Raw genomic sequence first — 13,202 nt, forward strand, 5'->3', positions numbered from 1 at the left:
CTAACGAAAGAAAAAGCAGCATCAACAGAAGTTAAAAGCTAAGCACCAACTTTTCTTTGAACTATTTAGATTATATTATATACATTTCTTTGGCACCTGAAGAGTATTAGCAAAGTATTTTTTGCCTTACTCATATTATTATGTATTTTACTCCACAGAAGTTTTATTTAGAATAGAGAATTATCTTTAGTTAGCATTTTAGTAATATATATATACATGTATATAACATACTTATTGGGAGTGTGAGTGTGATACTTATTGTACCACATGAGACTATTAGTAATAAAATGTTTAACTTATAGAGTGAAGTTCCACTTTTACATATTTTCTATATAAAATATATATATTTTTTATATATAGGTAAATAAAATATATATATTACTAAAATATGTATATATAAATACATATATATATACAAATATATATTACTAAAATGTATATATATACATTTTAGTAATATATATACATGTATATATACTATACAATGTATATATAGTGGATATAGTGTATATCTATATATACACTATGTAATGTATATATATATATATATATATATATATATATATATATATATATGTGTGTAATATCTTCAACTACTTTGCACAAGCATTTAATATGCCATATGCCCATATGTAACTTACAGCCATGTTTGTGTAGAATATAGCATCTCCATTTTGTCACGATAACGGTTATACAATATTTGAAGAACAAGGTGAATTTAAATTTCCCTTACATACAAACTGTTCATCCGAAATCGAATCCCAATGCATATGCTAGTATTTGCTAAAAGTTGATAAAAATTGGTGTCAACTTACTTTCTCTATAGATCTACAGACACAAAAAGAACACAACGGGCTTCTAGTCAACTATTTGTTCTGGCGAATATTGCGCAAATTTACGCAGTATAAAATGCTCCTGCCTCTGCGCATTAGTAGCTATTCAGCAATTTCATTAAATGTTTACATTCGTTTACCAGTAAACATATCGTAACAATATGCAAGAGTTATCATGGCTAAAATACAACTAGACTGATGGCGATCAAATTACAATGCGTAGCGGTAAGCCTTGCCCTGAATGCTCAAGTTATGCGCTACCTGGTCTGCCACGCTAGACACCAGCAAGTGTTGTCTTAAATAATTTTGATTGTTTTTGTAACTAAGAAGAAATTTAAGCGGCTTCTATGTGGCTTGCATGGAGGCGACTTGTAACTTTGAGTCAATCGCTGTAGAGCAGACAACCTGACTTACTTGTAGATATTTACCTACAGGTAAATTTACCTACCTATTTATTTCATCTGTAAGCTTACCTGTAGTTATTTGAACAAACATAGAAATTGTGCAAACGGGTGGGTGCAATGACTTCGTAATAAATTGTTATAAATAACAAACAGCCTGTTCTTTTAATGCATTGCTCACAACAACTCTTTGTGTCCAGCCATCTTATATTTAAGAGGCAGAAAATTAACTTGTTTAGTTGTTCACAACGTTGTGGAAAAACTTGTTATGAGTTCTTTTATGTCACTCTGACACAAAAAATATTTTGTTCTTTAAAATCTTGACTTTTGTACAGAAATAATAATTTTTTCAAAAAATTGGCCATATATCCACTTGCTGCGCCGAGCTGAAACATTTGGTTGTTTTACATAACGCTCAATCGGCAATTCAGGAAAAGTGAACTGAAGAACTTCAGTTTAAAAGAACATATGGTACATGAGACATGCGTTTATGTTTCAGCTTAACGTTTGAACCAGAAGTTGGCTCAACTTTAAAGCTTAGAGTGCGGCAAGACAGTTTGCTAATTAACATAATTAACATTGTTTATAGTTAAAACTGCGTGCAGTGAGTTTGAGCTGGAAGAGAGTGAGCACACACGGCTTCTTGCTTCCACAGATAGGTCACCTCAGAGTGCCCGTTTATGGCGACCTTGATGCTGCCAAAATCGTGTTGAGCTTAAAAAGCATAGTTATAAACCTTTTCAATGACATTCTAACGAGCCCATTATCAGGGGATGACCAGAATCGAACTTGAATTTGAATTTTTAATTTGAACTTTCATTGGATAGTTATTTGACAAACAGTTTTATAACTAAACCTCACACAGCTTGTTATAACTAAGTAGAGAAGTCTCTAAAATAGGAATGTTGACAGTCAGCTTCAAAAGAATTCCTAATATAATGCTTTGGCTCAACTCATATAATAACTCAAAAACCTGATTGGTCAAAACATCCAGACACAAAAGACTTACCCAAATGCACATTTCGATGATAGGGCAAATATTTCTAATCAGCTAATAAATTTTTAAAATATTTAAAAGCGCTTTTTTCACAAAAGTTACTTTTTAAGATGTACAGTTTTATGTTAACTCTTGCGCGCTAAGTGAGCTACATTGAACAGGATACAATTTAATCACTGTTTCGAATTATTTATTTTGCTTGTTAATAAAATTGTTTTTCACTAAACTTCAGTTCAGCAATTGTCCGTCAGTTGTAGACTAATATGCATTATCTGATTAGACAGAAAGAGCGAGTTAAGTTCAGATGCTCTTCCTCTCACCTTTAGCAGTCTTCTCTGAGAGTTGAACCTCGGCCTGCTTCTCACAGGTCAGCAGCTCTAGACCACTAGATTAAAGCTGCTCTTTTTCTTTTTGATAAAATACAGAGTTTTTTTGCAAATTATATACTGATAAATTGTTTTACGTACTGATTTCAGTTTGAACACTTTTTACATAACTATGGACAGTGTAAGACAAACATGTAATGGAGATTTGAAACAAAGCTCTTGAGGTTATATAGAGAGTTGTCTACTACTAAGCAGAAGGAGACAATTTCAAAATATCTGCTAGCAATAGATGCTACTAATGTTACAATATAACTTAAATTTCAAATTTTTGTTCTTTCATTCCAGTAGTTTTTTAACAAATACTCTAGACAAACAAAACAACAAAGTAACCAGTATGAGTAGAAAGTTTTTATCTCTGATTGGTACAATTATTGTGACAATTTGCAACATTTTAGTCATCTCATTACAAAATCTTAATTTGCGTCATTTTCATTCATAAAATTGTCTTTTCTGACCTAAACGCCTGTTATCGTTAATGACTAAAAAAATTTTTCACCTTCAAACCTGGGAGAATTTCAATGAAAATCAGATGAAAATTTTTTGGCTGATTGTTTAATTAAAATTTAGGTTCTATAGACGGCAAACCCACAGACAAACAAACCCACAGACAAACAAACCCACAGACAAACAAACCCATAGACAAACAAACCCACAGACAAACAAACCCATAGACAAACAAACCCACAGACAAACATACCCACAGACAAACAAACCCATAGACAAACAAAGCCATATATACATCTATATATCTTATATCTATATATATAAATAACAGTATTTGTCTTTTTGTTTAACTCTGTGTCCAGTTATAGCAATTAATACATAGCAATGAACAATCTATGCAGCACTGGATTTGATCTCGGGGCCTCCAGATGTAACGGCGGCTAACTTAATCATTAAGCTACACAGACTACATTCATTAGCGAAATAGTCATTACATTAGTTTCTATTACCTGTGCAACGTCGGGCATTTGCCAGTCTATAAATAAGATGAAATGTTTGTATTTTTGACGCGCGCGTGTGTCCAATGAATAGCGATTAGTTGAAATATTTCAACTGCGAAAAAAACTATTGGTTATTAAATAGGTTTGGTATTGTTTTTGGCATTGCATTAATTTGACATATTGGAGTTTTGTTACCATTTGTTGTGGGGCTAAAAAGGTTTAGATCTAACTGCAGTTTTAAGATACACGTGTGTACTTTTTATTATTAATTAATATTGCCTTTTCGCGATTGTTTCTTTTTTAAAAGTTTTTTAAAAGCCTTGAATTCATTATCAATTTTTTAACTTATCATTTTCAACTTAATTTAATCACCTTCAATTTTATTTTTGGCTTTCAGTTGCATTGACTATTGATATGGATTTCTTATGTAGCAAGTTCATGAGATTCAGTTTTGTAGTTAGCTAGCCTTGAACCCAAGACTACTGGTTGGTTACCCTGTTCCTGCTGTACACTTCTTTTGCACTAACGCTAGTATATATATATATATATATATATATATATATAAAAGTTATATTTATACACATTAGTAAAAAGAGTGCTCAATGTTAAGAGTAAAAACAGAGCTGATATAAAACTATGTGTACTAAAAAACAACAAGTTTAGTTAAAACATTTTATTACTTAAAGTTTCGTGCGGTAGACTTGCACTCTTCAGATAAAATGTTAAAAATAATAAATATTCTACTAGCAGAATATTTATTTATAATCTTAGGCAAGCTGATAAATTTGTCAAAGTAAAACAGTGATTTCCCGAATTTCCTACATTAACATAGCTATAGTTGGCACCTCTTTTCTATGTATAATACTAATTGTGCAGAAAGCAATTCTTTTAGGAATGATTTTAGTGTTACAAAATTAGTTACTAAAATCTACTCGACCTCGATTACAACATGAATTGATAGATGCGCAAATTTTTGCTACAAGAAGTAACGAAATATATGAATAACAATATTGGATGCTATAACATGTTATAGGTTATGTGATATAAATAGCAATTCTGGACATTACATAGCACATTTTACAGAAATTATAAAGCTTAATAAAGCTAAATCTCAGTTTTCTATGGAATTCGAAGTTTTTTAGAGTTATCTTCTCATTAATTGAAGCCACTTAATTAAAGATGTCATTTACTTTAATTTGATTGTTATAGCATCTTATATTAACGCCAAAATAATAATAATATTAGTAATAATAATAACAATAATGATATTTAAAACTTGCTGCAGGACAAATAGAGTCTTATTAATTACTTTGCTTTTTAATTTTATCAATTTTTCAATTTTTAGACCATTAGAAATGTTATGATCTTATTGCATAATCTATAGTTTATAGTCTATGATCTATAATATAGTATTTAAAGCTATATTCTATGTGATCATATTCTATAACACTATGGTCTATTTACCTAGCTTATCCTTAGGCTAGGTAGGTATTTAACGACCTTACCTAGCCTATTTACCTACTTAGTCTAATGTACAGCAAACAGTCTGTTAAATTTAGCAGAAACCAGCCCAAATTGAATCATGTAGTCTGACCTTTTTGCGTGGCTTAGCAATGCCTGTCTTTAACGGTGGGCTGGTTAATTTGGAGTTGTCTGACTCTCTTGTAACCAGTGGCTGCTGAGGCAGCAGCTGTTGAGACAAACGTAGCTGGGTATTGGTGTTCTTGTGCTGCTCAGCCACTACAGCAGCACATTTCTTTAGCATTTCACTCGCTGACCCAGCTAATGGAAATGAACTGCTAGTGTGATCTGGAGTGCCTGTAAACAACATTGTGGGAACCTCAAGGCTAACGTTCTAAATTGTCTTCTCTCACACTAATCACCTAAATATTTGTCTCCATTGCTGAATAGAAAGCCTACACAGCTAGTCAAGGCTGATTTACATGTTTTACAGCCCCTGAGTGATGGAGCCATTTTAAAAGCATTCACAAAGCCTGTCAATGTTTTGACGAAGCATGCAGACGAATCATATTCGGAAAGCGAACAAAATAATCCTACATCATTAGCAGAACGTACAGTCATATTGTTGATATATGTACTGGTTATAATTAGCTGATGTCACATGACCTTGCGACAACTGTCCTACATATTGACACTTGGTTTAACCAAACACGTGTGCTTTTGTGATTTAATTATGTCCTGCTTTCTGTTTTCCTATTCAGTAGTTCAATATACCTGAACATCTTGCTAGACTCACTATAATACTCAAGACTTTTATAGAAATTAAATACTAAAACTCGTCACATATTTGTTGACTGATAATATAAAATGTATGGTAAAATGGTAATGAATATGAAGCAGTAAAATTGGTAACTATCATTTATCAATCGAAGCGACACAGCTAAACGGTCAAAGGTCATTCCTTGGAAAAGTAATTCTTCAGAGGAAAATGTTTTTATTTACTTGTAAAGTTCAGTAGTTCACAGACCAGTAATTTTTAAACTAATCTGCTTCCCAAATTATAACTCATGGTTTTACTGACACGCTCTGTTGTATGTGTAATGTTGAGTAGTCAGTCAAAATGCCTCTATTATAAAATAGCATAGTTCATTAGCTACTTGCCTGTAGCACCTGTTGAAGCTGATACAGGAATCTGAGAGGCAAGCGGCAAAACTTGGTTAGTAGACATACCAATTGGCCGAGAAGACAACTCTACAAAATATATGACTGACTTTTGCAGTCACTTATACAACCCTATAAATAATAATTTTTTAATATACAATGTAAGTGAAAGGTAAAAAACCTTGGGACTGTAAATACAGCGCCAAGAGTTTGATGTTGGGCAACAAACTCTGTGTGTTTGCCTGTTGCTATTATTATTATTATTATTATTATTATAATAATTATTATAATAATAATAATTATTATTATTATTATTGGTGATATCACATTCATTGAAAGTAGATTCTATAAGCTTTAATTCAAAGAACTATCAATTTTGTATGCGTTGTTTACTTCAAAAAAGATGATCAGGAAAGCTTTTACTCGTTGGTAGATGTGCTCATAACGACGACAGTCCTTTGTCGTAAAGTAGCAGGTGTCTAATAAAATAGTGGCAAATGCATTCTTTCTAAAAAACCAAATTTATTACATAAAAATTGTTTCCTCAACCTGGTTAACCTTAGTGGGTGGTCATGTCTACTCAGGCTCAGGCCTGCTAGCAAAGACTCGGGAGTTGCGAGTACTTGCCTCAAGCTCAAGCTGAAGATTAAGGTTGAGCTGATGAGCAATGAGTCAATATATAGCCAAGTTGCTAGTCCAAATTATAGAACAATAATAGCTTTTACGAAAGCTTTCATTATTGTACTCTGACAAGATAAATTTAATGAATAATTGATGATTGACCGCCATTTGAACTGTGCTATCATCGACCTTTATTTTTGCCGCATAAAATAAATAACAAACAAATGATGGTGTAACATATTTTAGGAATTGTGTGGCTGCCTCACTTACCTACTGTATCTTTGGTGTCGGCATCTATTTTTGTTATTTTTTAAAAACAAAATTATATAAAATAGATAGTTTCCAAGCAAGCCTAAAGCTGTCTATTTACAGAGTGTAACAAAATCGTTCATATTAATCGACTGGTTAGATAATAACACATTTACCACCAGAGAGTATGTATAGTCTGATTTCATGATAAATTGCATACACGTGCATTGTTAGACCACTAAAGGGATCAGATATGAATCAATGATTTCATTGCCAAGTTCGTTGTACATAACAAAAGTTGTCTTCCGTTGTACATGTGTAGTGAAAATGAAGCAATATTATTTTTCCAGACAGCTGTCAATATTGCTTCACTGCGATTCCCTATTTAACTCTGACTACTTGTGTAGACACCAACAACAAAGCGCTCTCCTACTTCATTTGCCAGTCTTTACTCGATCAATATAACTAGACAAACACTTGAGAACTTGTGATATTTCATTTGTGAGAAGGATGCAGGGCTTAAATGTCTACAAACGACATTAAGATGTCACTTTTTGAAATCACGGCTCTTTATAAAGATGTCATAGTTTTATTGGCAGTTATCTTCTCTTTGTTACTTAAAACCTCGATTCAATCGACAGATACTCAGTGTTAGCCATTTAGTTAATATTGGTTTTAAGAAGATATTTTCAGTTTGGCATTTTAAAAATATTTAAATGAATTTACCACTAAGTCTTACGAAACCGCAATAAAGTTATATGAACAAAAATAAGAACAATCTTGCTTTTAATCTAAACTTAGAAAAAAAAGGTTTTTGCTAGCAGTAGAAGGATGCCTCAACAACAGAATGAAAGGTTTGCTCCAATTTTCAAGACCAAAATGAAAGCATACAAACATTCAGCAATACTGTTTGTATGCTAGTTGATATTTGTAGCGCTGGCCTCTGATTAGCTTGCTGATTCTTTCTGGTTCGAACAAAAGTGTAGTGAGTTCATTTACTCATTGAACTGCAGTTTACTTACAGGTAAGTACAGTGTTACATAACACGAAGGCAATTAGATGTAACTATTAGATATTCTGGCACATAAGTGTGTAAAGAGTTTGGAATGATTAGAAAAAGTTGAACTTTCTCTTTGCTCTGAATTGCTCTAATTGCTCTGGACCATAAACAACTAGTAATTAATAACAATGAAATTTTTAAACTGATCATTTGGAGATATAAAGCGCTGTTTTGCTAAAAAAGGTTTTTTGTTATAGATTAACCAATTTGAAAAGGTCAAGGTGATATAAACATTAGCATAACTTGGGTATAAGACTCCACTAGACAGAAAAATACCATGTCTTATTTCAAGTATGTGAGCCTATTCTCTTCCAAGATAGGTCAATCTGCATGTAAGATCGGAGCCAATCGTATCTGGCAAAATGTTGGCCTGCTGCCATTTAACACTTTGTGCACAAATTTTGCAGTTTTTTCCTATATGCTCACTATAACCTCCATCGAAACCACAAAAAACTGCTTTCTTGAGTACCTAGTCATATGGCATATCCACGCATGCTCTCATACATAGCTATATTTTAGCAAAGGCAAATACCATGTCACCATTTTTAACTGATCTCCTATCATAAGATCCCCTAATAGTAAAGTGAATGCACACACAGCTGCTAGAGTTGTCTTACCAGATCGTTGCTCCCCATTTGCATAGTTTCTCTCCGTATTTTTCTCTTGAAGACTTGATGAAATACGTGGTAAATGTAGAACGGTAGAAGTGAGCAGCTTGTCACTAACAGCTCTCACTTTTCCACCTCCACTAGCAAAATCATCGGAGGTCGTGTTACACTCATCGGTAAGGGTCTGCGAAGAGTAGAGAGATGGGCTGTTGGAATGGGAAGGTATCGAACTCGTCGATATATTTGCCGCTTGCAGCAATGTCATTGAGCCATCTGGCAAAAATGCAGCGGTTAATTGTCCTTGACCTCTGTTGCTTGGTAACAAGCAACCAAACGTTAGAGGGTTTAAGAGGTAGCTGGTTAGCTGCTGTTCTAATCCGTGAGTGGTAGAGGGGCTGAGTAAGCTTGTGGAACACACCGTCTTGTTCATAGCTGTAGAAGTCGTGGTCGTGTAGGACTCTCGCAATAGTTGGATGGAATCTGATTTTTTAAGATCTATAATACAATCAATGCATTCCAGAACTTAAACACATGAATAACTTTTGCGAATCTTCAGACGGTAGAATTTTAACGTTAAATGATATTGTTGCTATATTTCTATTATTGTAAGAACTTCACTACTGCAGAGGTCTTGTTTTGCACTCACTAACTGAAACCTCCCAACATAGCTTGATGAATTTTGCTACAAAAGCTGTACACATTTTTGACCTTAGTAATTTACTGGCATCTATCTATTCTTAAGACAGCAAGATGTACCTATTGTGAAGCATTTAGCTATTCTTAGACAAGCAACAAATGATAAGTGCTAGAGTCGACTTACGGAAACTATAAAAATAATGATTGTTGTATTTACTAAGTTTCCATCTTAACAGACTGACTCAGAATTCAAAATCTCTGCTTGACTATATATTTAAACATAGTGTGCATATACATATATACGCATATATTTATACATGTGCATGTGCATATAGACACATACTAGATTAATGCCCGGCGTTGCACGAGTAATAACAAAGTTTTTGCTCAGAAAATTTATTTTTACTCAACATATACAAAATTTACGATACTAACTTTTAAAGGAAGATGCTTTGTTTATTTCTGTGTGTGCTATAAGTGTAACTAACTTTATGCTATATATACATAAGTATACTTATAGCATTTTAGGTAAGTCTGGGCACATATTTTGCATCTAGTAATTCAACCATTCTAGCTGAAGTGTGAAGCATGCGTAATGTAACTAATCGCCGTAAAAGTTGGCGGGTGTAAAAAATACATCTATAATTATTCCATAGTATAGTAAGTGGCCGTGTGGTGTAGTGGTTAGTGTGCCTGTCTGCAGAGCCACTGTTTTTGAGTGCGAAGCGGTCTTCCATTCCTATAACTTTATAACTGAACTCACAACAAACACTTAGATATATATATATATATATATATATATATATATATATATATATATACATGCGTAGGCCCTATGTATATACGCATGTATATATATATTCATATAGATACATGTCTATGTATTTATACGCAGATGCATCCTTGGACTGTACCGCTATATAGCATCAGCGTTGGTATTATTTTTTTTATAGTTGAAGATTAGCTGAACGAGAAAGTAAAAACTGTATCATGAAATTATATTAAGGTAACAACCATTTGAATTGGGAAGGTCTGCATCTGTAGCCAAAGAGGTATTTGAAGAGTTGGCTGTAGATTCCTGCGAGCAGGGCAGAAGAAGCAGCATGGACTGGTCCATGGCCTTCCCTTACATCTACAGAGTAAAGAACAGAGCTATGTTTTTATATTCTGAATAAACTTTGTCATTAGTTTCAGATACTGCTTCTGCATTGGGTCTTCGCCTGTCAAATATATGTAAGCAATATTTTTTCTTGCTTTCACAACTTTGCTCATAGCAAAACTGCCAGCACATACTTGAATACTATTCAGAGAACTTCATAGCTGAAAGATTTATTTAACCAAGCTCTAGCCTAAGAGCTAAAGGAAAGATTAAATTATTAGGGGAATCATTAGTCTACTTGGCAGCGGACAGGCTGTACCACTATACACTCCCCTATCACCCACTCGGTCTCTGGCTACTCTCTACTCTCTAGCGTTAAGTTTCCAGGTCACCGCAGTCTCATCTCCTTATCACTCACAGCAACTGACCTGAAACCCAAGTTTTATTGGCAAGACCCAGCACACTGGTGTTAACTTAGTGCTTTTTCCTGTGCTAATAACAAACAACTGTGGACCAGAGGCTACAGATCTTACTACAGCATGCCTTGGCATGACTCATCTGTTTATCCGTTAAACGCATCAATTGCTTGCCAAGAAAAAATATTTTTAGTGTTTGTAACTGCACTACACTTTGTTCTGCCGCCACACAACTTGCTGTCTTGCGTTTGTAGGCAAAGGCTGAGCTCTGCTGCTGTCTGCAGATAGTTATTCTTTGCGCAACAGCGCTCTGTAACGATTAGTACGGTACTAATCCAGCTCTCTGGCTTTTGGGCACTTCTCCTAGCTACTGTCTTTGATGTTATGTAAGGATTAGTACAACTTTATTTAGCCAACAACTACAAAAGATTGTTTTTATTAACGCTAGCAGGATTTTTTCATTTTAAAAATATGGTCAGCCTTATATATGACTAGCTCAGATATGCAGCTGGGTGTTTGGCAGGCTGTTTCTCAGGAACCGGACCGAGTTTTGAAGCCATGTATTTTTAGTGACCTGGCAGAAGGTGGCAGAGCATATGCAAGTTTGGATAAAATCCGGCAAAAAATGGAGAAATACAATGTTTATGCAGACTAACAGACAAACGCAATGACAAAGTGAGCTTTGCTAATATAGATAAGTTTCTTAGTTCAATAGGCTACATTATAATTTAGAAATACATATACATGTAGGTGGCCCATAAAAGACAGTTGCTTTAAATAGTTTGTAATAGTGCTTATTGTCAGTTTGACCAATGATATACAGCCACCAGGGGCTGGTGGGCTATCATTGGTTTGATTTGACTCATAGTTAGATGATTATTCCATTCTGCCTGTTATTTAAAATCTAAGTGATCAATGTGCAGTGCATCAAACTTTTTAATCAGTCTTGGTCTCACATGGTTAGCAGTGTCAACCTGTGAGGGGTTGTCTAGACCTGACAAGAGAGCGACCTTACCCTATCAAGTAGCATGATGTATAAAAACACAGCGGATGGTCCCAAAATTCCAAATTGATAAAATCAACTACTGCATTGAACGCACTTGAAGTGTTTGCCCTAGTAGCGCCCATTGAAGGTTTTAGATATAGAAAATGGCTAGCATGTAGATTGCTGACACTGCTGACGATGATGCTTGCTGTCTCTGTAACCAGACATAGCCCTAGCTCTAGTCTGCTGAGCATCAAACTCATAAAGTTACCGTTAATGTAAAAGTTGTTGGTATTCTATGGAGAAAAAATCCACACTATCATATGCTCAGGTAAAACCATTAGAATGAGAATATTTAAAAATATTCTATTTGTATTTAAACAGTTAGATACAACACTTGCCAGCAGCAAATAACAAGCCTCTACTCGATTGGTGGAAAACAGAGGGTGGGACTCTTAAGTAGGAATAGAATCGTTTAGATAAAAGGTGATTTGCAAATTTCATGCGAAGATCTTGACTGTATCAACAATTCATTGTGATGTAGAGTTCGTGAGTGAAAAACCAAATAAGACGTGAAGAGAGATGAGTGACATTGGCAGGAAGTTCAGCTCAAGAAGATCTGTACACAGAGATAACCCATGAGTACAAATTGCCCATGAACTGCATTCCTTTACATGTGGCACTCTACAACAAATTCCAATGATATCAAGAGGTCAAAGGAAATGGGTGCTGTCGGCGAACCCTTGTTGACCTAGAGTCAGCATTATCGCTCAGATGAGTTCGTGTTAGAGCAGAAGATGATAAGAGAAGTGAAACATAACACCTACCCTCGTATCAGTGAAAGCCTACACCATTGACCTTCGGCAGCAGTCGAGTCAGCGCACGCGGAGCCGCTAGTACACTAATCAAACATACTAGTTAGTTGAGAGAGAGGCTACGCTCACTGCAGACGTTTATTATTAGTACAGGTTCAGACCTCCAGTATGTGGTCAGCTTCTGATTGTAAACAGATGAGCCCTGTGAATGAAGCCTATTGGCTCACCTGTATATAATGATGCGGCAGCAGTAACAGCGGCAATAACGCATCATCGAAGGACCTCCGCTTATACTGTGAGAAATGAATGAAGGCGGCGTAAGCGATGTCAGAATCAGAACACTGACAAATTGGATGAGAGTTAACAGATTTTTTGAGCTAATATATTTGGTTTAGCTCCATAATGGTCGTTTTTTTCATGAAAACAGTTGAGTGTTTCAGAGAGCACAAGTCAGGTCCTCCCACTAACAGAGTGGAAGAAAAAACATTCTTCCTCTACAGATACAATAGCAATTTTTGAATAAATCTTTC

General features: G+C 34.6%; 1 protein-coding gene across 2 annotated transcripts in view; it reads right to left on the reverse strand.

Annotated features, from left to right (window-relative positions):
• LOC137394605 (eyes absent homolog 2-like) overlaps window positions 1-10,819 on the reverse strand; it is a 45,466-nt gene extending 34,647 nt beyond the window's left edge. The window contains exons 1-5 of one of the 2 annotated variants that reach the window (XM_068081339.1): window positions 10,801-10,819; window positions 10,372-10,489; window positions 8,731-9,216; window positions 6,184-6,273; window positions 5,156-5,379 (exon numbers count right to left, since the gene is read on the reverse strand). In XM_068081339.1, the coding sequence (XP_067937440.1) occupies window positions 5,156-5,379; window positions 6,184-6,273; window positions 8,731-9,216; window positions 10,372-10,474 (903 nt within the window). In that variant the 5' untranslated portion in view covers window positions 10,475-10,489; window positions 10,801-10,819. Of the gene's footprint in view, window positions 1-5,155; window positions 5,380-6,183; window positions 6,274-8,730; window positions 9,217-10,371; window positions 10,490-10,800 lie in introns of those variants that run through there. The other variant, XM_068081340.1, reaches the window with a different exon arrangement.
• Between the last annotated feature and the right edge of the window lie 2,383 nt (window positions 10,820-13,202).

Source organism: Watersipora subatra, chromosome 4, assembly GCF_963576615.1.
Source record: "Watersipora subatra chromosome 4, tzWatSuba1.1, whole genome shotgun sequence".
In the NCBI taxonomy this organism is placed as follows: Eukaryota; Metazoa; Bryozoa; class Gymnolaemata; order Cheilostomatida; family Watersiporidae; genus Watersipora; species Watersipora subatra.